At 41.0% G+C, this 26,176-nt stretch overlaps 1 protein-coding gene across 4 annotated transcripts in view; it reads right to left on the bottom strand.

The window, feature by feature from the left end:
• The window catches only part of LOC126336441 (histone acetyltransferase KAT6B), a 241,790-nt gene that overhangs the window by 44,229 nt on the left and 171,385 nt on the right, over positions 1–26,176 (bottom strand). For 2 of the 4 annotated variants that reach the window (XM_050000140.1, XM_050000141.1), the window contains exons 4-8: positions 16,452–16,711; positions 12,699–14,512; positions 9,312–9,403; positions 5,711–5,874; positions 2,747–2,888 (exon numbers count right to left, since the gene is read on the bottom strand). In XM_050000140.1, the coding sequence (XP_049856097.1) occupies positions 2,747–2,888; positions 5,711–5,874; positions 9,312–9,403; positions 12,699–14,512; positions 16,452–16,711 (2,472 nt within the window). The remainder of the gene's footprint in view (positions 1–2,746; positions 2,889–5,710; positions 5,875–9,311; positions 9,404–12,698; positions 14,513–16,451; positions 16,712–26,176) is intronic. The other 2 variants (XM_050000142.1, XM_050000143.1) reach the window with 1 other exon arrangement.

Genomic DNA, 26,176 nt, shown 5'->3' with positions numbered 1-26,176 from the left:
ACCAAACAATGAAAAACCATTAACCTAAGCATCAAGAGTTTAATATGCAAATACAGGGTGACCCTGTAGTTTTCAAATCATGAATTTGGGAAAAAACCTTGTCTTATAATCAAGTAAATATGGTACAACATATGTAATACTTAATATATGGGTCCTTCATTCATTATTGATCAGGAAAATAATTCTACATTAAGAGCCATGATGAAATTCACTTGATGGCTATAGCTCACTATTATAGTATAGTACAAGCAGACTAAATGTACAGTATTTACAGAACTTAAACCTGTTGGTTAGTTAAAAAACTAGAGCAACAGAAAGGATAAACTCAACCCATTTTCTAGAATAAGGTACCTTATCATTTCATGAAGTAGAAACTAGAAATAACAGATGTAATTGCTATCAGAAATTACTGTAACAGAAAGACTGTGATGAAATGTTATACAGTTCCTACTCCTTTGCACAGAAGTGAGTTATGATTTTCATTAACTTTACACGAACTTCTCGTATGTATCAACATGACCCAAGCGTTAAAAAACCTCAGCTAAGCTCTTCAACTATTTCTCGTCAGGACTGGGTAGAATAATAGCCCACCAATTTCTTCTACTTAAATAGCATTCTGTATCCTAACAACCTCCACCCTACACAGCTCCCAATCTAACACCACACAGGCAATTCTGCCACATTTGATCCAAGTGTCTGTATTGTGACAACTTAGAGAACTGGCATTTGAAGCTGACTGCCAAATGATTCTACTGCAGACAACATACAAAGCACGTAAGGACCACAAAAATTTGATAAGATACGAGAAATTAGGGCTCATATGAAGGCATACAGTCAGTCATTTTTCCCTCACACTGTTTGTGAGCGGAACCAGAAAGGAAATGACGAGTAGTGGTACAAGGTACCCTCTGCCACGCACCGTATGGTGGCGTGCGGAGCGTATAAGTAGACGTAGATATGTTCAGTTCCAAATGTCCATCCACCAGCCCCTACCAGTGACAGAAACATTCATTCCGTATATCATATCAACAGGGCCACAATATATACGAACAGTTCTGCGATTACCCTAAAAATTGTATCTTCAACTGTGAACTTGACAATTCAATTGCTACACAAGCTGCACGCTACTGCACCAACTGGTCCAGTACCTCTGTCACCTCTACTTCCGTACGTGTAAACCCCCCCCCCCCCCCCCCGCCCCCGCATATAGACCACCTCTGGTGGACCCCACCCCACATCCTGTAGCTTATGTTCGCTCTTCCTCTGCTGTCCACATCTTCCTCACTTTATCCTAAAATGCCTCTCATACGTTAACACATACTAAATCAAGAGATGGTCAGTCTTAAGTTCGGCTGATCTAGACAAATAATTATACACTCTCCAGTCACATTAATGTGACCATCTCTCAAATGCCAGAGTAACCACTTCTTGCAGTGCTTCACTGTGAGACATGTAGGAAGAGGGCAATGACATTCTGAAAGTGTCTGATGGATGTGGAGCCATGCCAACTCCAGTGCCACAGCCAGCTTCACTAGGTTTCTCAGTTGAGGATCCATGCATGAAAAGTGGGGAGTTTGTGTCGAGGGGAGTATGGTAAACACGTCCAGGTGCTCTTCAAACCACGCACGTACACTGCGAGCTGTGTGACATGTCGTATTGTCACACTGACAGATCCCATCTTGCAGAGGTAAAAACATGCATGTAGGGGGCGTATGTGGTCCCCAAGGATAGACACATACTTGTGTTGATCCATGGTGCCTTCCAGAATTACAAGATAATTGCGATGGTGCAAAAACATCCCACAGGCAATAATGTTGTTGCACAGTGTTTCTTTTCACACATTTCATGCCATACATACCAACAGCAGTCTGTCAAATGGAACATACACACGATTTATTTGAAAACGCCACCTGTTTTCACTCATTTGAAGTCCAGTTGTAGTATTGGTGTGCAAATCCCAGACTTTGTCATTGATGAACCGAAGTCAGTATAGGTGCATGAAATAAGAGCCTACTGTGGAGGCCAATATGCAGCAACTTTTGGTGACTGGTTGTTGGTAGCCTCTTGGTTCAGTTTCTCAAGAGATGCACATCTATTTGCCTGTACATATCACCGCAGTCAACAGTCGCCATTGTCATTTATAGGCCACAGTGCACAATAGCTGCCTCGGTGCTGGTTTTGGATAGTGAAATTTTGTCAAGCACAGTCACCTTAACCAAGGCTACAAGACTACAAACTTAGCTGTTTTGGATACGTTTCCACCCTTGGCATGAAAGCCAATGACCATGCCCTAATCGATGTTAAGTAAATCGTTCCACTTCCAGATTACGATGACGACTGCACTTTTTCCTCATCTCCCTGACAAGTTTTATATGCCCTCCACTGCTTGTGTTGCCACCTGCTGTCTGTGAGTGGTTATTGCACATTGATGTCTAACATATGCAGTGGCCAGATTGATGTGACTGGAGCACATGTGTGTGAATGGAGATGGAAAAAGATGAGGAATTCATTCAAATAATTTCAAAAAGAAAGAACACTATTATCAAAGGGACAAAATGTCACATACCAAGTAATAATAAGGGAGGGGTGACAGTATTTTAAATGAAGAGGTCTTATGAAGTACACAGTAAGCTTTTTCTGACTTATCTTATTATTATATTTCCTCAATTGCCACAACAAGTAACTACAGCAATTAACAAAAGCAGCAGAGCATGTTCTTTTATATTATTTCTTCTCAATGAAATACCTCAAAAACAGAGAGATCTTTGTGACGGTAGATTTCTGTAGCTGGAGGATGTCTCCAAGTACACTTATCTTGATGCCTTTCCAACACAGCCTTGCTCTTTGTGTATTTAAGGCAAAACTCACAGAGGAAGAGTTTTGGTAATCTAAAAACAACAAATAAGACATATGTAATATTGCAATACCATAACTCATCACAGTTAAATTTTGCAATAAAAAATGTTTTGTTATTGACCTTAAACATGAGCACACACACACATACATTAACGCGAAGTGCGAAGCATACAGTTTCAATTTAAGTTCACATAAAAATTAATATGAAATTAATTAATGAACATCTAAGCACGGCTAATAATTACTGAAGATAATTATGTAGCTTTTATACATAATCTGTATCTAATTACAACAGCAAAAAATCTGATTATTATTACAGAAAAGTAAGTGCAAATATAATGTTAACTGGAAAAACAGAAAAATATGTGCATGTAAATAGGATCAACAAATATCACACAAATATAACAAATGCTTGGCAACATACAAAATCTTAGTTGAAATCCACACTGGTGCAAGGAAGTTTACCTACGATGTCTGAAACAAACTCAATGATTTTCTTCCACACACTTAGCAGAAAATGTAATCAAAAGAATGCCCTAAATCTTAAATTGTGCATGACAAAGATCAAAACTAGTGTAAAAAGGGGGAACATTATTGTTTTTAGAGTCCCACTGGCAATGAGGTCACTAAAGACAGCACCATCTGAATACACAAAGTATGGGGAAGGATAACTGTCCAAGATACGATTTCATAATTTACGTTGATCCATCTAGGGAAATACTAGAGAAACTAAATCTGGATGATCAGAAGGAGGTTTGAGCACACTTCTGAATGCAAGCCCAGGGCATCATTCCAAGTACTGCACTTTTATGTTATGTCCCAGAGATAAGACTCTGACAACAAATACCACAGAACTTTTTTAAACTGCAGACTGAGAGGAAACAGCAGGTGCTGTTAGTCTTTAATATTAGACTCCATTTATGTACCAACAACTCCACTGAATTACAGAAATATACGTTGCAGCAGGATATGGACACTTTCAATGTGGCGAAAAGTCATTTGGAGGTACTAATTTTCAATGGTTATGCATGCCCAGTACTAGTGGCATGAAACATAATGAAAATACTTTGACTCTGATGAAACACAATGTACCAAGACAAACAAAGAGACCTGCTCCATTTTTTAAGCATCTGCTTTGCTTGAAATGTTGTGAACTGCCAAACAGCTTAATAATGGATAAGATATGTCCCTTAGTGATCTCTGCCTTTCCTCAATACCTAGAAAAAATGAGCAATTTAGCAGAAGTACTACAAGAATGCATGACAAGGCACAATTAATTCATGCAAATGTCGCATCTTTCAGTAATGTAACTTGCTGTAATGCAAATTCTGTAACAGCCGAACATCAACAACAGCACCTTTTGATGATACTTTGAGTGGGTGTTAGCCAGTTGAGGATGGTGTTTAAGAGTTCCACATCAATTAGTAACTGTGAAATTAACCAGGAAGCCCATGTAATTGGAACTGGGTTACCATTTCAGTTCCTATTTGTCACTATTCAAATTAGCAAACCCTGCTGCCAGTTTATTACAAAACATCTGCACAACAGGGGTCTTTTTTTCACAAAACAGATGCTGTCGTAATTATTAGTAAAAATATTATCAAAAAATATGTGCATTCACGACAGCTCCTGTTTGTAAAAATTTCACAAAAAAATAAAAGAATAATACAATAAACTTCTCATAATGTCAGCTGCCATTGTGCAAAATATTGGTGGTGGTGGTGGTGATAATTACAATAGTTGAAGTTTGTCACTTAATGTTGGCTACTAACAATGTTACACATGACATTTCATGGCAAACTAAAACTGTGTGCCAAACTGAGAATCTAACTCTGAAGCTTTGCCTTTGGCAGGAAGTGCTCTTCAACACCCGAGCTATCCAAGCACGACCCATGACCTGTACTTTCACTTTCACCTTCACTTCCACTAATTCATCATCTCCTACCTTCCTAACTTCACAGAAGTTCTCTCGTGAAATTTGTGGGACCAGCACTCCTGGAAGAAACGATACTGTGGGGACATGGTGGAGCTACAGTGTATGAGATGTTCCCAGACTAAACTTTCCACTCTGCAGCGAAGTGTGTGTTGATACGAAACTTGCAGACGTATTAAGTGGAAGTGAAGCTGTGTGAATGAGGTGTGGGTCCTGCTTGGGTAGCTCAATTAGTAGAGCACATGCACATGAAAGGTTAACGACTCAAGTTCGAGTCTCGATCAGGCACACAGTTTTAAATTGTCAGGAAGTTTTAAGATCAGTGGACACTTCACTGTGGAGTGAAACATTCATTGTGGTGATGTTACATGTGTTGTGCCAGTACAGCAGCAGTACTCTCAAGTTAATTTAATTCTATACATACAGCTGTATCCAACTGTACTGTGAACGTAATTCCTCTATGACACTGGATGTTTGTATGCATTTACAGAGAGGGCTGCAGATATTTCAGTTATTCTATTACACTCACCATCTGTAAAATGACTGGTGTGATGTCAACTGCTATGAGTACACAACTGAAACAACTTCTCATTTGGTCTTCTGTTGGAAATTTTATAAAATGATGCAATTTGTGTAATACAACAAACATGTCAACAATTTCTATAGAGCTGTTTTCCAAACAGAAGTTCTTAAATTGGTGCTGAACCATTTATAAATCAATCCACAGTAAATTTGGTGCCTAAAATTATGGTACATGTATTCTCATTCTGTAACCACTGGCATATTTACCTTCACTTATACAATCAGTGGAATTTCCTTAATGTTGAACTAAAATTAATTAACAATCATGCATCTTAAATTAATTGGCGGGAGATGTAACATCACCTTTGAAAAGATACTATAATATATTCAGTGACGTACCTGGCGTATTCCTGCGGGTACGGTGAGGAATACCAGGTCTGTATCTCATACTGGCCAAATTCAATAGCAGCAGGGCACCTCTGCTGGGCTGCTGCTGTTGAAGGAGAAACTACTCCACTAGATGTGGCTGGTGCATCCACATTAGGTAATACCGCTGGTGTTGCCTAGAAGAAAATTCAATATGTTAACAATATATGTGGAGACACTTAATACTTAGAAATGAAGTGGAACCTGGAGTATAACAGATACAAAATATTTCATCTTTCTAACTCTGAAGAACACTGTTGTTATTAAACTCTCAACCTGAAAAAGCCCTGAAGGCCCAGTACCGGCCAGCCGCCGTCTCATCCTCAGACCATAGACGTCACTGGATGTGGATATGGAGGTGCATGAAGTCAGCACAGTGCTCTCCCAGCCGTATGTCAGTTTCCGAGACCGGAGCCACTACTTCTCAATCATGAAGCTCCTCAATTTGCCTCACAACAGCTGAGTGCACCCGGCTTGCCAACAGCACTCAGCAGACCAGATGGTCAGCCATCCCAGCCCGAAAGTGCTCAACTTCAGTGATCAGATGGGAACTAGTGTTACCACTGCAGTAAGGCCGTTGGCCCTGTTATTATTAGATAGTATTTAATTCTACACATAAGAAGATCTTCATACTTTCTCTTTCATTACCTTGTGACGAATGCCTGTCAAGTTTTAAAAATCACAGAGAAAGTTAAGCAGCTGCTTGTTGCAGAAAAAGATGAGACAGAAGACAGTAATTTCAACGTGTTACTGCACAGCGGAATTGTAGCAAATAAGCAGGGACTCAACCTGATATGAGGACATGATAAACACGGCATACCGGAAAAATTTCAATAAAGCCTGGAAAAACGAACAAGTTCAAGATTTAAATCAGGCGGTGAAGCATGCTTTCATGACTCAATTGGAAGACAGTAGCTCAGTTTTCACTTACATGACACTTGACGTACCACTTTCCTTAACAGTTAAAGGTCCTGTCTCAATTATGTTACATACTATGGTAAGCTGTATTATACTATGTTGTTACTGATAATGATGTTTATGCAAGTTCCATGTTCTCAGCACACTATGGGTCAGGGGAATGCTTTGAGCAGCAATAAGAGTCCAAAGAACACCCTGACTCACCATGTGATTCAGGTAGGAAGAACAAGGCATGAAAATAACTTTTTATTGTGAGGACAAGCATAGTCACATAAGTACCAGAGAAGGATCACCAAGGTCTACCAAGAGAAACATCACTGAGGTCTCTCTGTCTTGAATTCACCAAACACACGATCACTGCCCCATTTTAATACATTTATTCCAGAGATTATTGATCAACAGATTTAATTTCCTTGTCTTCTCAGTAAACATCTGCTGTAAAGTGGCATCCATCTATGAACAGAGATGTCTCCTGACATGTAATCTGCCGTCGATTTACAGCACATACTGCAAAATTGTCCTTCCAGTTTACAAATGGTGAACAATATTCCTAGTTCACTGGATATCAGGTCTGCCCCTTACACAAACCCAAACATGTTTCAGCACCTTTGTGGAACAATCATTGGGTTCATATGAAAAACAGTTGTTTGCAAAACTGGTGGACGAGATATCCAGTAATTTTGTCTGCACATGGCTACTGCAAAAGCTGCAAATCCAAAGAAGATTAGGTCGGTATTGTACGATCATATTTCTTTGACAAAGAAATATCATCAAACATTTGTCAAATTTCAAGATGACTGACAACAATTTCTTATTATGTGCTGCAGCTGCTAGTAATACAATCGGATTGTATGCTTATCCGGGAAAAAAAGGGTGGAAAAAAAGGAAACTTACTTGGATTAAGCCATAGGTAGTATGTCAAGATAATAAAAGCATTCAGCTAAATTTGTTACAAGAGCTGCAAGTGGGGATGTCAAGCCTTAAATACAAATTTCTTACAAATGGATGAGAGAGTATTTCAGTATTTGCTCAATAAAGTGGCTTCTCATATTACAAAACAGAATACTCTCTTGAGAAATGCTATATGTGCACAAGACAGGCTAACTACGATACTGTGATTTCTTGATGCAGGAAAGAGCTACTTTAGTTTAAAACAGCGATGTAATATCACATTGCACTTTAACCAAAATAATTCTAGAAATGTGTGAAGCGATTAACTGAAGAGGGAATATGTGAAAGTAAATAAATGTTTAGTATACTATATGGGCATAAGAGCTGTTTTACTTTTGAATAATTTAATTATGGAATTAGTGTTCCAGCAAGTACAAAATTAATAAAAAGTACTAAACAGATGAACCACTTTTTAACTTGTGGCATCCAGAGTTAAAAAACAAACATAGAATGGAGAGCTTTATTATTGTTATTATTATTATTTATTATTGTGGAGTGTGACTGCATCCTGTATTAAGGCTTGCTGAAAAGTTTCCAAATGTAGAGGTGGATGACGGTAGCTGTGATTGTGGACATGAAGTCACCTGTAGCATATTTCACCTGCCCATCAACACACAATTAATAGCATGCACTGCACCCCTTGCTCGCTGCCCACATTAGTCGAAGCAAGTTTATTAAAAAAGAGACTAAGGAACACACAATCTTTGAAGCCATGTTTACAAACACACTAAAAAGACATCAAATACATGTAGCTATGCCCATGTTCCAAGGGGTTGTGTTTAACTTTGCAGTGAACAGTAGACAAACAACTTTTATGATAAAACCAACAGCGAAGCCCTAGATTTGATCATATTTATTTGACAAAAGGTGAGATTTGATAAAGTTCCGTATTAAACCATCAAATTTCTTTGACATATCAAAACTGACAAAGAAATATGACAGTGTCACACACCAGCCTTAGTAGTATCCCTATAGTTTATCCCTTGTGGATACACCACATTCACAAATCTTAACATCAAATACTGGCCAACAGAGCAGTTTGTAACCTTTACGCATCTTTGTTTGACAATGTGAATGTCAAATATGTGTTTAGGAAATGTTCGCACATTCTATAAACAATGAGACCATTTAACCATCTCTGGATTTAACCTGCATCCGAAGTACCTATGCTCCTCCATTGCACTTAATCTAGAAAATGAATATCCTAGTTGTTTAACCTCACTAACAGCACCATCAGCTGCCCCATTCTAAACCTTATGTTCAAGTATAGATAGTGTAATGCACATTTTATGTTGGAGCAGTTCCACTGTGCAAAAATGTATGGGTAAACTGCTCTGTCTCCCCCCCCCCCCCCCTTTCCTAGTTACTTTAATTATGGTGACATCATAAAAAAAATAAAAAAAACTGCAAAATATAACCACAAGAAACCACTGAGTCCATAACAGTTTCAACTATTTGAGCACTTTGTTTATTGTGGCTGGTTGCCGACATCTTTCAGTCACTTATGATTTATCTGTATCTTACAGAAGTGAGTAACTTTAGTCATACCACATAAAAGAAACAAATTGGCTTTTTAAATTTAAAAAACTATTAATTAAGCTTTCAGAAGTATACTGACAAAGATTAACAATTCAAAACTGCTGGTAATTAAATACACAATAAAGCACATGAACTTGGTACTAATACACAAATCAGTATTACTTACTGAATTTGCTCTTTCACGAGTTTCTTTGTATAATGTCACATCCTTCTGTGTAACACCTGGAGGAAGTGTCTTAGGTTCAGGAACAACTTCATCTGAAATAGAAACATACAGTCCTGTTAACCATGGCATACATGTACAATTACATTAACATGAGACAACATAAAAATTTACATGTAAGTACATCATTCTGGAAGTTTTGAGAAACAGTGGTTTCCAGTCCACTGCTATGTGCTCAAGGCCGACTTTCCATTACAGTACCAAATTTAATATATTATAATTTCAACAAGATTGGGCATTAAATGTGGTAGAAAGGTCTGAACTGTCATGATCAACAGAATATCAGTGGCTCTTCTCACAGTTATGTATTTGTTTGTGAGTGTTACGTTGTGATTTTCAGATACCCTTGACTTTTAATGCTTCAACTGTCTTTCACCAGCAGCTCTAATGCTCTGATTGATAACCTAATCAGAGCTGGGAAGCTAAAACTCTCGACTTCCCGCATTTCTTTGAGTGATTTCATTTCATTACTTTGTTAGTCACACTGGCTCACTAATTTAGAAATGAAAGAACTTTTTCTGAAAAATCAATGCGCACATTTATCAACAGGCATTACAAATGTAAGTATGTTATGTATTCAGGGAATGTCTTAGGGAACTGCTCATTGCACCCACATTTCCATTTGAAGGTATTCGAACTGACAACCATGATCTGGTAAGAGTTTTTTATGTCACAGTAGTTTGTGGTCAGTGAATACCACACCGCCTACCTCAGCAACAATGGCTTAGTGTTGAAAACACTGGCAACAAATTCTTGCTGGGTGTAACTCTAGTGCATAAAGTAGTACATCAAACTCAGTTTCATGGTAGCAAGGAATGTGCTCTTTCTTCACTCTTAAGGGGGTGTAGTGGCTGCCCCCAAACCATGTTAAAGGATTTTAGGATAGTGATATTGAAGACACATTTATTGGGAAGTGTTTATGACAGGAATGAGATGGAGAAACTCGCACGACAACATCATGCATGCTCACACTGTAGCAATATGAGCATTTAACGAGTTATCTCAAATCCATCTACATTCAATACATTCCACAGTCAAAATTTTATTTCCTCCTTTCTAAAAAACAATAGCTGTTTGTTTCTGGAGTGTGTCTGAACAATCCTCTCAATATGACATCATGGAGTTGTCACTGGCTGGTCTGAGGAGGGGCACAAACACATTTCTAAAATAGAAGGATACTCTGGAAAGATGCAGAAATGTTCTTTGCTTTCCCAAAACTTCCAGCGTTCTTAATTTCCTTACTATTCTTTTTTATTTTCCCCAATGACCATAACAAAGGAAAGGTTAAAAAAATTAAAACTACAAAAACACATGGAGATAATGATATTTTAATGAACAGAAACTCTTAGATGTAAATAAGGAACCCAATTATAACTTCTACATTCAGTTTCAAAACAACTTATCTTTATGATCTGAATTTCATTTCTCGAGATAAAATATGATGCTTAAATTCTGAAAACACACAAATTAAAAGTCAAATATATCAACTAAGTTGGCTGTTTTGAATGAATGCACACCACAAAATTTGTGTGTGTGTGTGTCAAACTTAGTAAATGCTGCTTCATACCAAGGTTATGTGGCAAATTTATTACAAATTACTCTCACTAAATATCTATTTTTGCACCCCAAGAATGTTCTCTATTCAAATATTTTTGCACTCCAAGAATGTTCTCTATTCAATCTCATAGCTTAAAATGACAGTTTTTTTTATTAAATGGTAAAAACTGAACAGACTTAACTACAGTACAACATAAATTGCAACATTAAATGCTGTTAATACTGAAAAGGATTGCCTCATTAATGTCTACTAAGCAGTTGAAATTAGACACTGAAGGTACTATCATATTATTACTAAAGCTTTTGATTTTAATACACTGGCTAGAGCCTCAAATTTATGTCATAAGTTTTAAGGTTACACAAAGAGCACTCCAACATTACCTGATATAAAAGAAGTGCAAACAAAATTTTCCATTGTGATGTTTCAAGTTATGAATGGTTAACAGATCAATAAACTCAATCGTAAATAAAATTCTCAGTCCCTGACACTATAACGTCTAATTTTATCAGTAGAATGATAATACTAAATATGTAGGACTACTTGCTCCACAACAGATTACTATTCTTCTCCTGATATTCCATCACACGAAAAACTGTTTTCTGACATAGGATACTACATAGGATTAACAAACAGAAATTGAATGTTTTTAAATATATAAATTATAAGATATAAATATTTATATCTATTAATGGCCTGTATGCCACTTAATAATCTACAACAGTTTAACTGATTACTGTATTAAGGACTAATTTAACTAATTTCAGTGCAGGTACTGGTGGTATATTTTGGAGAATAGGTGCCAGCAAGCAGCATTTATTTTAGTACGGTGAAAGTGAATTATTTATGTAAGGCGAGGGTGAAATGTTAAAGAAGAGTTAGACCATTCGCCACATACTGAACATGCAAATCATCTAATCGCTGAAATGTGTACTCATAACTGGACAAAGAAGCACAAATTCAGGAAGCAAATTTGACCCAATCAAGAATGTGAGAAATGAAAGCAATAAACCCAGTGCGTGCACACACTTTTACATACACATTGCACACTGCGTGTGTTTTTGTGTGTATCAGAGAGAGAGAGAGAGAGAGAGAGAGAGAGAGAGAGAGAGAGAGAGAGAGAGAGAGAGAGAGATGCACATATACATCAATGCAAGCATGCCAAAATGCATGCTCACACACATATGTGCACACAATCACACATCCATACCAAACATACACTTATTATCAGACTTCAGATAGTAACTGGTAAGTGATAACAATGGATTGAAAAACTCCTTGTTGATATATAGAAGCCCCTGAACCCTGCAAAGCAGAACAGCTTTTACCTATACCTTTCCTCAATAATCAAGTAATATCAAGAAAGAAAGTGCCGATCCACATTTAAAGCAGACAAGTCAAGCCACGCCAAGTACGAGCACAGGGAAGAGATTACTTTTTTTCTTTCTGTTTTTTGTTATCAAATCTGCCAGCCAGCACCCAGTCAAGTGACCTTCCTCCCCATCTTTCCCATTTAGTGGATAATTGTGGAAAGGATTACGATTTCTACAATGCCACCGCACACCACAACATGCTAGGGTATTCAAAACATACACACACAGTACCATTCCGCTCCAAGACTCCATTCACTCCTTGCAGGGAGAACTTTGCTTGCACTTCTATGTGATAAATAAAAGGGTTTTTCTCCAAGCAAGTAAGTTTTACAGGGGAGAGTAAGTGAATTACAAGAAGCAGGAGGCTAAATAAACCCGCAGTAGGAATGGTGGGTTTCTTACCCGTCTGCTTGTGTGGCAGCACGATGGATGTGGATGGCACTGGTACTGGATGGTATCTGTGGTGGTGATGGTGGTAGCGATGGTGGGTTTGGGTGGCTTCCTCTGAGAGATGACGTTTTCTCAATTTTGGGTCCTCCTGAGAATGTTGAGAAGGCTGAGACAATGATGGTTGGAGAAAGGGAAAAGGGAGAGTATGTCCCACCATATATCCAAACAATCCTAAGCCAGACATAAGACCACCTTCAAAGAAAGCACCTCCTTTCAGCATTCTTCGTCTCTCTTGTTCTAAGCTCTTGCTACTGACAGCTGTCTTCACTAAACGAGATGGTGTCATTTGACTCCATGTAGAAGAAATGGATGCAGCTGAAGAATGTTCAGAATCACTGCTGGGTGCAAAAATACCAAGTCTGGCAAATTTTCTACTACTGGAAGGTACACTCACTGGAGGTAACACAGGTGAGACAGAAGCTGTAGAGTCACGCTGGAAAGCTGAATTTTGTTTACTTGGACCTGTAACACTTTGTTTAGGGGAGACACCATCTGATCTTGTACTGGCAAGTGATTTTTTGACATCTCTTGTTGTATTTACAAAAGCAGTATCATTTCGGGCAGTCTCGAGGGTAGCCTTTTTTGTTTCATGAGACAGAACTTCTTTATCTTCAGGTTTTGGTTGTACTTTTTCTTTATTGTCCTTCTTGCGCCTGCTGAGACTATAGTTCACATTACCCACAGTCCGTTTTCTGTTGTGAGAAGGTGCTGTAAATAAATGACTCAGCCCATCAAACAGACCCTTTAACTGCCCAAACCCAGGTTGTACTCTGTAAGCACTTGTCGATGTCCTCTTTTCATGTGAGGAAGTTTCTTGTCTAAGTGGTGTGACTTGCTTCAAGCAGCTGGCTATAGATGTGTTTGCCGACTGCTTCTTATCTTCTACATTTGTTCTCCCATGAAACGATGGCAACTTGGGCTCTACAGGTCCAGCAAGTTTTGTACTGGAAGGTTCTTTCTTATCTTCTTTTGAAGCTGCAGCAGCTGTTGCTGCGGCAGTTGCGGCTGCAGCAGCTGCAGCAAAACCCCAAGGAGGGCTGCTGGAAGGTGCACAGCTTCTGATACTTGTTGTGGATGGGACACTGGTAATTGGGGACAGGAAAGTCCTAGAAGGCCTGGGCCTCTGCACACTCTGAGGTGACGGGTGAAACAGAGAGGTACTAACTTTCACTCTGCTTGCCTGTGGTGAGGCACTAAGGGCACCTACTGCGCTGGCTGGACTTTTACCCTTCTCTGTGCTCGAGCCTCCTGAGTCTGACTCATCCTCACTACTACTACTGCTGCTGCTGCTGCTGCTGCTACTGCTGCTGCTGTTGTTGTTGCTACTACTGCTACTGCTACTGGTACTGGTACAATGTCCTCCTACAACTGGCCCCACACTGACTTTCTGAGTAACAGACATTGCTCCTGTGCCCTGATGCTGAGATGCTACCCGTTTCGATTTGTGAACAGCATAAAACGCACTAGAACGGAAAAATTTCTGCTTCTCCTTAGAGATCCGATCATTTTTTTCTTCAAGCCTGTTCTGTTCCCTACTGCTTTGTTCCCCAGGCCCTGAGGATAGGTGTGGACCACCACCGCAGCCACCAGATGATTGAGAGAGGAAGGAAGAGGAGTAACAGCTGGTAGCGGCTGTGTCATTACCCTCCTCTGAGCCAGAGCTCGAGTCGTTAGCGGGAGACTGATCAGATACACGTTTTCCTTTCTTGCTGGGGGTTGCAGTACTTGCAGCCGGTTCTTTCGTGGCCCGAACACCTGCCAATAACCTGAAACAACAACACAAATTATAAGTTTTTTGAAAGGTATAACAACAATTAACAATGAAATCTGGCAGAGTTCACACTTATGTGACAACTGATTTAAGCAAAGAAGATACTTGCTAATCAGTGGCAAGCTGGAGGAAAAAAAGGCCTAGTGCCCAATCACAGGTATTTTCCCAATTTGTGTTTCTATTGTGTGTGTGTGTGTGTGTGTGTGTGTGTGTGTGTGTGTGTGTGTGTAGAGAGAGAGAGAGAGAGAGAGAGAGAGAGAGGGGGGGGGGGAGAGCGGAGAGAGAGAGAGAGAGAGAGAGAGAGAGAGAGAGAGAGAGAGAGAGAGAGAGAGAGAGAGAGAGAGAGAGATATTCTGGAAACTAGCACAGCTTTCCGTTTTGTCTATGTGCCTCCAGTGCTTTCGACAACTATACTATTCAGTAAGTTTTAACCTTCACTCCTTAAATAATTTGCAGCTGCCTCCCCCCCCCCCCCCTCCTCTCTCTCTCTCTCTGGGTGGTATGTGAGGTACTTGGTATAGTTTTAGTAGCATCCACGTAACCTCTTTAATCAATAGTAAAATACACAGCAGATGAATAGCCATTAAGCCAAAGAAACAACACTGAAAATTATTAACATGGAACTGTTACTCTCTTACTCAACTTTAGACTTCTGGCTGTTTTGTTTTAGCCTACAGTAGCCTATAAAATCTATGGTTATCTATCCCATCATTTTACTGTCTCTTTGTGAACCTTTTGTTATGGTAGCTGTAACAATGTTTCCAAATAATTCACAATTATTATAAAAAATGCACTGTGCTTTGTAATCCATTTAGTGAGCCATAATCTCTCAAAATAATGGATAATACATGGTGTGCAATAAAATTGCAGTGATATTTTTCACAAGACATATGCCATCCAAAATCGCAGCCCTAATGGAGTAACTGCTTTGTAGGTAGTCACATTTACTATGTCTCCCCTCCCAGAGGTTACATACAGTCAATGAACTTTCGTGACCAGTGTGGCTTCTTGAACTCCATAACACGAAAATTTTTCATCTTGTATACCCATGTATTTTCTTCAAAAAAGCAAACACGGATGTTAGTCAAGATCTCAATTTAACTGCAAATTTCTTAAAAGTTTATTTCATGTATTTCACGGAGTACAGCACTGAGAGCTGAAGAGGAGTGCATTTCCTAATGCACAAATACTGGCAAAGCTTTGTTTAGCTCAAGAAGCAACCCAAAATTTAGAAACACTCTGGATAGCAAAATGTAAATTAGCACAGTGGCAACATGTACATTTTAAGTGTGACATTGAATTTATCTCAACTCTTTGGAGATGAATATGAGATTAAATAAAATATTAATTGATATTAATTTTTAAGTGCCTTATCAAAGGCCTCATATCAAACAAAAAGTTCAACATGAGCATCTACAGTTATGCTATGCCAGTAAAACACTACCAACCCACCCTATCTCCTCTTGATATTTAAAAAAACAACAACAACATATGAAACACACAAACCCTTATTTAATAAAATATTCTGCTCCACTTCGAATCAACTTACACAAAGCAAACTATGGACCACAAAACCACTGATTAAATTGCACAACACACAATTACTGCAAGCAATGAAAACTGAATAAATATTAAATAAAATTTCTTAAAAACATTTTCTTGCCATGGTATGGCTGATGAGGAAGCGTGCAAAGTAATTTCTGTGGCACTCAGGATAACTGTCACTTGGACATTCTGTGTTTTGCTGTCCCACAGGCCTATTTACCAAATTCAGTTCTCATTTTACGCACATTTTTAAATTGCTCTATTAAATTCACATTCTCAATATTTAACCTCCTGCAAGACTTATATAAAAGATTCTCTTCATCTCCAGATTAGAAGGCAACAGTGGCAGGGGGAGATCCAAATGCAGATCAAAGGTAAGTGTCTCTCACCTGTAATTTTTTATGTCTCTTGTTTTTTCTCTGACTTTGGAGTACTTCTTTATAACACTGCTGGCAACATCAATCTTGCGAGGCTTCTTAATAGTGTGGTGCTGCACTTGCTGTTCCTGATTTTGTTCCGGTTGCTGCTGCTGTTGCTGAGCAAGGCAGTGCCTACACCGCCAAGGGCTTTTTGGGCGTCTCTCCGAAGGAGGGTCCAAACACTCAGCATGATAGCTCCGCTCACAAGAGCAGCAACTCACAAGGCAGAGCTGGAAGAAAGAAAAATAAAATCTCCCTCACTTGTTGTCAAGTAATTAGGCTAAATCCAATCACCTAAGAATCTCCAGTAACTCTTGGTGCAGACCACTGAGAAGACAGTAAATGATCATACGACACAATTTAAATACCCAATTAAAACACAATCAGTGTTATCTGTTATTCATCTCCATTAATCAAACAACAAAATTGATGCATTTCACATGAAACAATTTTCAAATAAAGGGTGTTTATAAATGAATATTGGGGTTTTAACGCTTTATAATACTGATTATAATAAACTTACAGTTATAAATGATACATCAAATAAAAGAGCAACTCAAACAGTTGTACCAAGAACCTTACAAATGTTCAATGTGAGCACCATTTGTCACACAGCACGCATCAAGTATATAGCAGAGTTTTAATAAGTGTGTCTTCAGTGATTGTAGCGACAGCCGCTTCAATCCGGCTTCTTAATTCAGGGAGGTCTGCTGGTAGCGGAGGCACGTACACATGATCCTTGATGCAGCATTTACTCTAATACGCTGTTACAAGTTTCAACAATGTGTGATTATCTACAGTTGTGGATGAGCATCCACTATCATATTCTGCATGGAATTTAGTGGCTAACTGAAAAGCTGCATCTGGTATTTTAGGGAGTCTTTTCTGTCATTGATTTTACATACAAATGAAATACTATGGAATACTGAAGTTAGCTAGGGTAAAGCAACTGGCATAGAGGACAGGAATGGTTTGACGCTCATTGAATTATTTAGATTGATGCCCACTGCACCCAAAAGTACATTTGGTTTATATTTAGGATCGTACAGGATGCCATCTATATAAGCTTCAGTGTTTAAAGTTCTGCTGAGAAATAATTTGTATGTTTATTTATACTCACTGACACAATCAATATTCATCACTGTCAGCTAATGGAAAATTATGGCTGTACTAATTTGACTTTTGAAGCAAAGCAGTAGTCATCTTTCCAGATGACAGTCTCCAATCCAAATGGATGCAATAGCATAAGCCCATTAAAGATCAGTAATTGTTCACATGTGCTGAAGTGTCCTAAATGCTTAAACAGTGCTCAGAGGAAGATACCATGTGGTATCTTGCTCCGCCACAACAAGCTTGAACACTGGGTGATAAAAATGAAAATCAAGACACCTATACATCTAAGTTTTAGTTCATTTTGGGTACACATTTCTCTATGCACCAAAGCACTCATTCTGTGAGTTAGTGAAGTGTAAAAAACCTAATTTTAAATCGGCAGCAATGGGATCGACGCTCTCGAAGGAGAGAAAGGGAAACTAAAAATGAAAGGAAATCTGAGAGAACTGCTATTGAGGGGGGGGGGGGGGGGGGTGTTTTCCCCGGGGAAAAAAAAAAAAAAAAAAAAAGCTTCAAATGACGGACTTCATCTCGCTGGTACTGTTAAAATCAAGGACATGATCATCTGAGCGCATGTCATCCGCTAAAAGGGAAGATAGATCAGGCGACAGCTGTAAATGGGTAAGTAGCGGATGAAAACAGGGGCACTGAAGTAAAAGGTGTCTCGCTGCCCATGGTTCAAAGCAGTGGGGACAAAATGGGGGAGGATCACCACTTTGGCTAAAAAGACAATGTCCTATCTGGAGTCTAGTTAAAATTACCTCCTCCTCATGATGAGGCCGGGAGGAAGAGGTCCAAACACAGGAAGAGGTTTTACATCCTGTAATTTATTATTGGGAAGTGTAGACTAATGTGTGTGCTATACAATGCTCTGTGGACCGGTAAAGGGAACTATGTGAACAGCGGACTGAGGAAGAGAGACTGTACCCTTTGCCACTATGTCAGCTGCCTCGTTTCCACGGGTACCTACATGCCTTGAGATCCAGAGGAATGCCACAGAGACACATCCCCAAGTGGAGCATGGGGAGGCAGTCCTGAAACCGGTGGACCAGAGGATGGACAGAATAAAGAGCTTGGAGGTTGAGAAGAGAGCTGAGTGAATCCAAACCAATAATATACTGTATCCACTTATGCCGGCGGACGTATTGGACAGCCTGAAAAACAGTGTAACGCTCCACAGTAAAAACCGAAAACTGGTCGGGAAGCCGAAATCTAACAGCGGTGTCGCCAACAATATAGTCACTCACAACACCACAGGTGGTCTTTCAGCCATCAGTGTAAATAAATGTGGCATCCTTCATTTGTCCACATAGAGCAAATTAGAAGGAAAAGGAATATAGCAGTTGATGGAAGCGGACTCCCAGTGACAGTAGAGAGGAAGGGTGGCCTGCATACCCTAAATCCAAGGAGGCAAAAAAAAAAAAAAAAAAAAAAAAAAAAAAAAAAAAAAAAAAAAAAAAAAAAGGGGGGGGGGGGGGCATGTGTCTGATGAGCAAGCATGGAAGACAGATGACTAGCCTAACAACTCAGAAGGACAGCTCGCTGATTGGACAGTGGAGGTTCAGCAGTCTCAGAGTAAAGGCTCTCCATGGGGCTGGTGTAACAAGCTCCAGACGCTAAATCCAGTCCACGGTGGTGGACAGAGTCTAGACACACAAGAATAGACAGTGCGGAGGAGTAACCTATGCTTCCACAGTTCAATTTCGAGCTCACTAAGGCACAATATAGGCGGAGGAGGACCACTCGATCCGCTCCCCAGGAGGTACCACTCAGAACACAGAGGGTGTTGAGGGATTGCGGACAGTGAGCCAAATATATGAAACATGGAAAGACCAGCACAGTAACATAAATCTCAAGAATTTGACGACAACCACAAATGGAGGGCCGACAGGGCCTAGATGTAGGGAAGGTGAATAAAAGTCCATACTACACCAAAAATTTACACAGGCGATCTTACTGGGAGAAAATCTGAAGCCAGTTTCAATGCTCCGTGAGTGGAGGCATTCGAGACATCAATCAAGAAGGCTGGTCCGTTGAGAGCTGTAGAAGATTGTAATATCATCGACAAAGAAGGAGTCCGAGACACTGCGAAGGAGACAATCCATAATTGGATTTATGGCGATGACAAACAATACAACACTCAGCACGGAGCCATGGGGCACACAGTTTTCTTGTGTGAAATTACGGGAGAGAGTAGTGTTCACCCACATCTTAAATGTAAACTCGTCAAATTCACGAATGAAAAGTGGCAGCAGACCTCGAACGTGCCAAGCGAACAGTGTGCGGAGGATGCCTGTCCTCCAACAGGTATCGTATGCCCTCTCCTGATCAAACAATATAGCTAATGTTTGGTGTTTCCTGATAAAATTGTTCATGACATAAGTGGAGATAGCAACAAGGTGGTCAACTGTGGAATGATACTTTAGGAAACCGCATTGGGCAGGTGTTAAAAGTTTTTGGGACTCCAGCCACCAGCGTAAATGGTAATTTACCATACGCTACAAAACCTTACATACCCTACTTGTTGAAAGAGAGATGGCAATAGGTAGATGGGAGACGTTTGTCCTTTGCAGGTACATTTTCTGGGAAAGGTAATGTCAGCCCAAATTCGATTATAAAGCGAAGGAGGTAATGCAGACTATGGTATGATAAATACAGAAACATTTGGACTTGGATGCCATCCGGTCCTGGGGTGAAAGAGCGAGAGGAATAGTGTGCGTGATGGAGTTCCCGAGGGGGGGTGGGGGGTGGGGGGGAGTATTATAGCTTTCGGAATTTTGACGTTAGAAAGCAGGTCACCCTTCCGCTGCACGTTTCTTCAGGAGAAAGGCTGGCGGGCAATTTGAAGAGCTCGAAATCTCAGCCAAGTGTTGACCCAATGAGTTAGAAATTGCGATTGGGTTCACTAAGTTATCTTGAGCGACAGTTGTCCCAGACATCGGGGAGAAATTAGACGTGCTGAATAACTGTTGAATTCAACTACAAACAGATGAGGGAGTGAAGGTGTTAAAGGAGCTGGTAAAGAAGTCCCAGCTTGCCTTCTTGCTATTGCGGATGGTGCGACAGCATCACGCACGTACCTGCTTAAAGCAGATACAGTTGGCCAATGCAAGATGATTGCGGAAAACGCAAAGGGCTCATCTCCGCTCTTGCACTCCATCACGGCATGCCTCGTTCCACCAAGGAACTGGGGGACGCCGTGGCAAAGGGGAGCTACGAGGTATTGAACGTTCCACAGCTGTAAGAATAACTTCCATAACAGGAGTGACCGGATCACTGATGCTCGAAAACTGATGGTCATCAAATGTTGCTAGAGAGGAGAAAAGTGTCCTATCAGCTTGGGCCCATAGATGGCAGTTGTGGCTGTAATCGAAGGACACATGGAAAAAAGTTACTTGAGTATGTATCAGCAAGAGAAAACCATTTAAAGTGCCGAGCTAGCTCAACAGTACAGACTGAAAGGTCAAATGAGAGTAGGTTGACACGGGGGCTGACAAAAAAAGTAGGTTCCCCAGTGTCGAGGCGAACGAGATCCGCTTGGTGGAATGGTGGGCGCTGAAAGTCCCCAACCAGCAAATAGGAGGGTGGGAGCTGACCAAGGAGATGAAGGAAACCGGCTCTTGCCCTCGGTGGGGACAATGGAATGTATATGGTAAAGAGAAAGACGGTGTAGCCAGAAAGAGAAAGACGTACAGCGACAGATTGGAAGGAACTGTTTGAGGATTGGGTGATAATAGAGTGTATCTCAGGGAGAAGAATCTTAAGTCCCCTGTGTGCTGGAGCGCCATCAACAGAGGGGAGATCAAACTCGACTGATTGGAAATGAGGGAAGACAAAGCGGTCATGGGGACATAGCTTTGTTTCCTGAAGACAGAAGACGACCGGGGAAAAGGTCATAAGAGAATCAATAACTCATCCCAACTGGAGCAAATTCCACGGGTATTCCAATGGAGAATTGACACAGGGTGGACAGAAAACGGAAAAATCTCACCAAGGTTGCTGTCAACTCAATGACCACTGAGAGCCGGTGACCGATGGTGTGGAACAGCATTCAGCCAAAGGCAGAAGATCCTGATCCATAGGTTGTTTGGGGGGCAGCCCTTGCCACCAGTGATCAGCTGGTTGATTGGCCGCCAGCGGCACGTCTCTGTGACACGAAAGACGACCTATGGTGGCGCTGTAGAAGAGAGACACCGTGGCGGAGAAGGAGAGAAACACTGTTTCTTATGAGCCTTCTTGGAAGCAGGACGTTGAGATAATGGAGGAATCAACGGTTGTGAAGTGAAGGTGAAATCGCAAGTCTGCATGGCTACCTCCTTACTAGGTCGAGGAGAGGTGAGGACAATGCTATATTTACTCACTGGGAGCACAGTGGGTTTTCTACTGGCAAATAACTTACGAGCAGTGAAGGAACACCTTTTCTTTCACTCGGATTTCCTGATTAATACATTCATCTTTAAAAATAGGGCAACCTCTAGCCAAATCAGCATGGATACCCATACAGTTGATGCAATGAGGGTATGGAGGGTGACAATCATTCTGATGGGCATCGCTGCCACAGGTAATGCATTTGCCATATTGGGAACATGACTGGCTGGTATGATTAAACTGCTGACACTGATATCAATGGGTAGGGTTGGGGATGTAAGGGTGCCCCACTTTAGCGTTCGATGGAAGTTGAACTCTGCCAAATGTCAAGAAGAGAGCGGGGTCGGCACCAATTCCTTTTCATGACTCGATGTACGGCCGTTACACCCTGATCAGACAGGTAATTTTGAATGTCCTCATTGGATAATCCGTTGAGTGATCTTGTATAAATCGTCCCACATGATCAATTTAATGTACGGTGTGCTTCCACCTAGACAGGGAAGGTGTGTAGCAGTTAGTTTGAAACTATGTTTGTGCCTGGAGGGCACTGTCGGTTTCTAATAACAAGGTGCCATTTTATAAATGGGAACAAGACCCGATATGACCTGCAACTGCGTTGGCACCTTTCTGTACATTGAAAGGGGTGACTGTGGAGAAGACTTGAGCTTCATCAGACCAAGAAACAACCAGGAACTTTGGCACTGATGGAAAAATTGTTCGTGGCTGAGTTTGGTCTAACTTTCTCTTGTGGGCACAAGTTGTAGAAGTAGAGGAAACCACTGCAAAAGTATCCTCCATGATTACCGGTGGCTCCAATGGTCCGCCCCTTCCTAGTGGGGACCCTCTCTCAGGGCACTCCTGCCTTACGTGGTTGTCCACACCTCAGGTAATACCTCCCGAGAAATGGACGGAAGGACCAATCACCATGGTCGGGCAATCACCCCTGCCTCGGCGGGAAATTAAGCGTTACCCTGTCACCAGCTACGCATGGCAACATGTGGGTCAGCCTTCAGACACGCACAGGGAGGAAGGAAAGACAAAGGAAGGAACAAAGAAAAGGAAAGAAGAGAATACGTCTCAAATGCCACAGCAGAAAGAAAGATAAAGAGAAGAATCAAGGAAAAGAGAGGGATAAAGTGAGGACAGAGACTTTTCAGTGTAGAGAGAAAAGAAGAGAAACCACGTCTTACAGTCATAAGCATCAGTCTCTGGACGTAAGCACAAAACATACTCTCAAATAGAGGGAGAAGAGGGGGGGGGGGGGGGGGGGAGGTCAGAGTTAGGGAGGTATGTGGAAAGGGAAGAGAGCTGCACTAGCTCGGGGTCCCGTGCTTGCCATGTACCTATCCACAAGAGTTGTGGAAGCCTTGGGGAGGGGAGAGGGGACATGGAAAATGTGTGTCTGCCTTTGACATACAGTTCAATAACCTTTTTACAGCAGGTACATAACGGCCCTTCACTGGGTGTTTTGCAACAATGCATCTGCAAACAATTCTGACAACTGAACAACTGTTACATAGTACAGTTCCAGAAATCTTACCAATTACTTTGTTCAGTTAGACTTTCCATCGTAAATAACAATATCACTACTCAAACGGTAAGAGGAAGACTATGTACTATGTGCTCCACCTGGCCGGTAGCCCAGGTTTCCTGCTACATCCATCACATATTGTCTTCTTTGAAATCAAGGAAATGAGTTCTCATAGCATCGCGTACCTGGACTACCATCATAGTGATGCATGTATAGAAATAGGGGATAAATCTGTAACAGACCACATGAAGTGGTAACAGCAAAACATTAAAGTCATTTTGCCAAGATAGCTTTAACAGACCATACAGCTTCATTCACAGTCTAGGACGAGGCAGAAAAAAGCTTCCTGTGGTTCAAGAGAATACAGTGCTGCACGTAAACGTTGATTGCGTTCAAGCATACACTGGGGCAGGTCTTGTCAATTGGAATAAAGGCCTTAGCTGGCGAAGTTGATGAGAAGCAATCACTAGATAGTACACATTGTTTCACAAGCACAAGAAAATGCAGTGTTCATAAAAGAAACGAATACGTGTAGACTTGCCATCATTTAAAAATGAGTTAAAGTAAGAAAAGTAAGAAAATTCAAAATGTTCAATATGTGTCTGTATATCCCTGAAAGTAGGAGTTAGGCATAGAACACCATTATATTTCAAAAAGATGAATACAGCTTACTTTTGGATTATGAATGGATGGGACAGTTAACTGAGGGTAAAATGAGCAGTTGGATGACATCTGAAGAATGTGATGGAAGTTGCTTTTGTCACAAGATGTCTACAACGTTCATTCAGCATGTCTCTCATTTAAATTATGAAGTAGTACTGTTTTCAATACTTCAAGGTGGCAGTAATGACAGTCCAGTGGCACAAGCAAATTATAAGGTTCCATTTACCACAGTATGAGCTAAAAAAACTGTTTGCTGATGGTGAGTTCAGAACAAGAGAGCATCAATGAGCTGCAAATCTTTTGTGCCCACTGAATGTAAATTGGTTACAAGTGCCAGTTTTTCTCCGCATATGTGCCAGGACTTGTCAAATTCACCATAATTTAGCACAACCACCGGCGTGGACATCCTAATAGCCGTCTAAGCAGCTGTCAATTCTGTTGATTTTCACAAGGAACATTATGTTGGTTTAATGACTGAAGGGACCTAACTCCAAGGCCACCAGTCCCTCCTACCTGGAACAAGCAAGTCAACAAAAGTTCATATCGAAGAATGGGCTAGTGTGCAAAACCCAAAAAAAGAAAACCGCAAGGTGTACATGGCCAACAAAGACTGGAGAAAGGAACAATGAAGAAGGAAGGGGGAAAGTAAGAATTATGGGCAAGGTGTCCCATGCAGGGAGCAGCTGGAGGTCATCGAAGGCCAACAGTGCGATGGGGACACTTACCAGCCCCTCCCCCCCTCCCCAAAAAAAAGCTAGCTACATGGACAGGGTGAGAGAAACACTGGAAAACAGAGGAAGAACACACAGTCAAACACAACACGTGAGAAAGGGGAAAGAGCAAAAGAATGGATAGGGCAAGCCTGCAAGCCTGGGGCAGACCACCAAGCCCAGTCAGCCACTGTCCGGTTGGGGCTGAGGAGGCAACAGAGCATCATGCCAACACTTCAATGGGCTGACAAGGCTGAGGCACCTCACCTAGAGTGATAAAAAACCCCTTCACAAGTAAACAATAAAAGCAGGTCAGCGGCTGAGCATCCTCAGCTAATTTCAGTAGTAGCGAGAGGTGGATCTCCATATCTGGAAAGAGCAGCAGATGTGTAAAACACACACACACACACACACACACACACACACACACACACACACACACACACACACACACACACAAATCACCTTTTGTTGGTGCAGAAACTACAATTGTCTAACTGCTGCCACCATTAGGACGCCAATCGTGCGCCTAGTCCAAAAATGCCAGTTGCCAATCGTATCCCACAATGGTGTAATGTGTCCAGCATTTGTAATGTAGTGATAGCCAGCTGTATGTGAAACTCTTGAGTCTGAGCAGATGAGGCAATTTAAAGGCCTGTGTCGTCAGATGTACTGTGTGGCCTGATGTAGAGCAAATAGCTCTGATGTAAATACTGAGCAGTATTCCGGAAGCCAATACCAAAAAATGTCGGCAAGAATGACAAAGAGACATTAGTTTACACGAAGGCACTAGCATGAAACTCCATGCAAAAGTTGTGAAACTGAAGGTAAAGGTAAAGGTGAACACGGGCCGCTGCACGTAGCCAAGTTGTGGAAGGGTTCAAACCACTGGGAAAGTTGCAGAGAGCGTGAAGTTATGCTGCCACAGAAGGAGCAGAAAGCAAAATCCAGAAGGTAACAGAAAAGAGATGCCCTCCATACTAGTGATCAAAAGAGTCATCAAAGGAGGAGACATAGGATCGGTGGCCACACATGGCAGACAAACGGCAAGCATATTTGCTGAGGAGAAAGTTGCAGTGGTAGGACAGAAGTAGTTTGGCAGATTCTGCATACAGGCTCTCAACTGCCTAGTGTAAAAGGCGCCAGTGGTCATACCGATGCCATGCTGGTGGATAGTATTGAGACGGCGTAAGAGTGACTGACATGCACATGCATAAACAGAACACCCATAGCTTCATTATGAACGGGTGGTGGAGTGGTACATGTGGAAAAGTGTGGTTTGATCTGCACCCCAGGAAGTACCATTGAGG

This window comes from Schistocerca gregaria, chromosome 2 (assembly GCF_023897955.1).
Source record: "Schistocerca gregaria isolate iqSchGreg1 chromosome 2, iqSchGreg1.2, whole genome shotgun sequence".
In the NCBI taxonomy this organism is placed as follows: Eukaryota; Metazoa; Arthropoda; class Insecta; order Orthoptera; family Acrididae; genus Schistocerca; species Schistocerca gregaria.
Note: the sequence above shows the minus strand (reverse complement) of the source record. Positions and strands in the feature narration are given on the sequence as shown.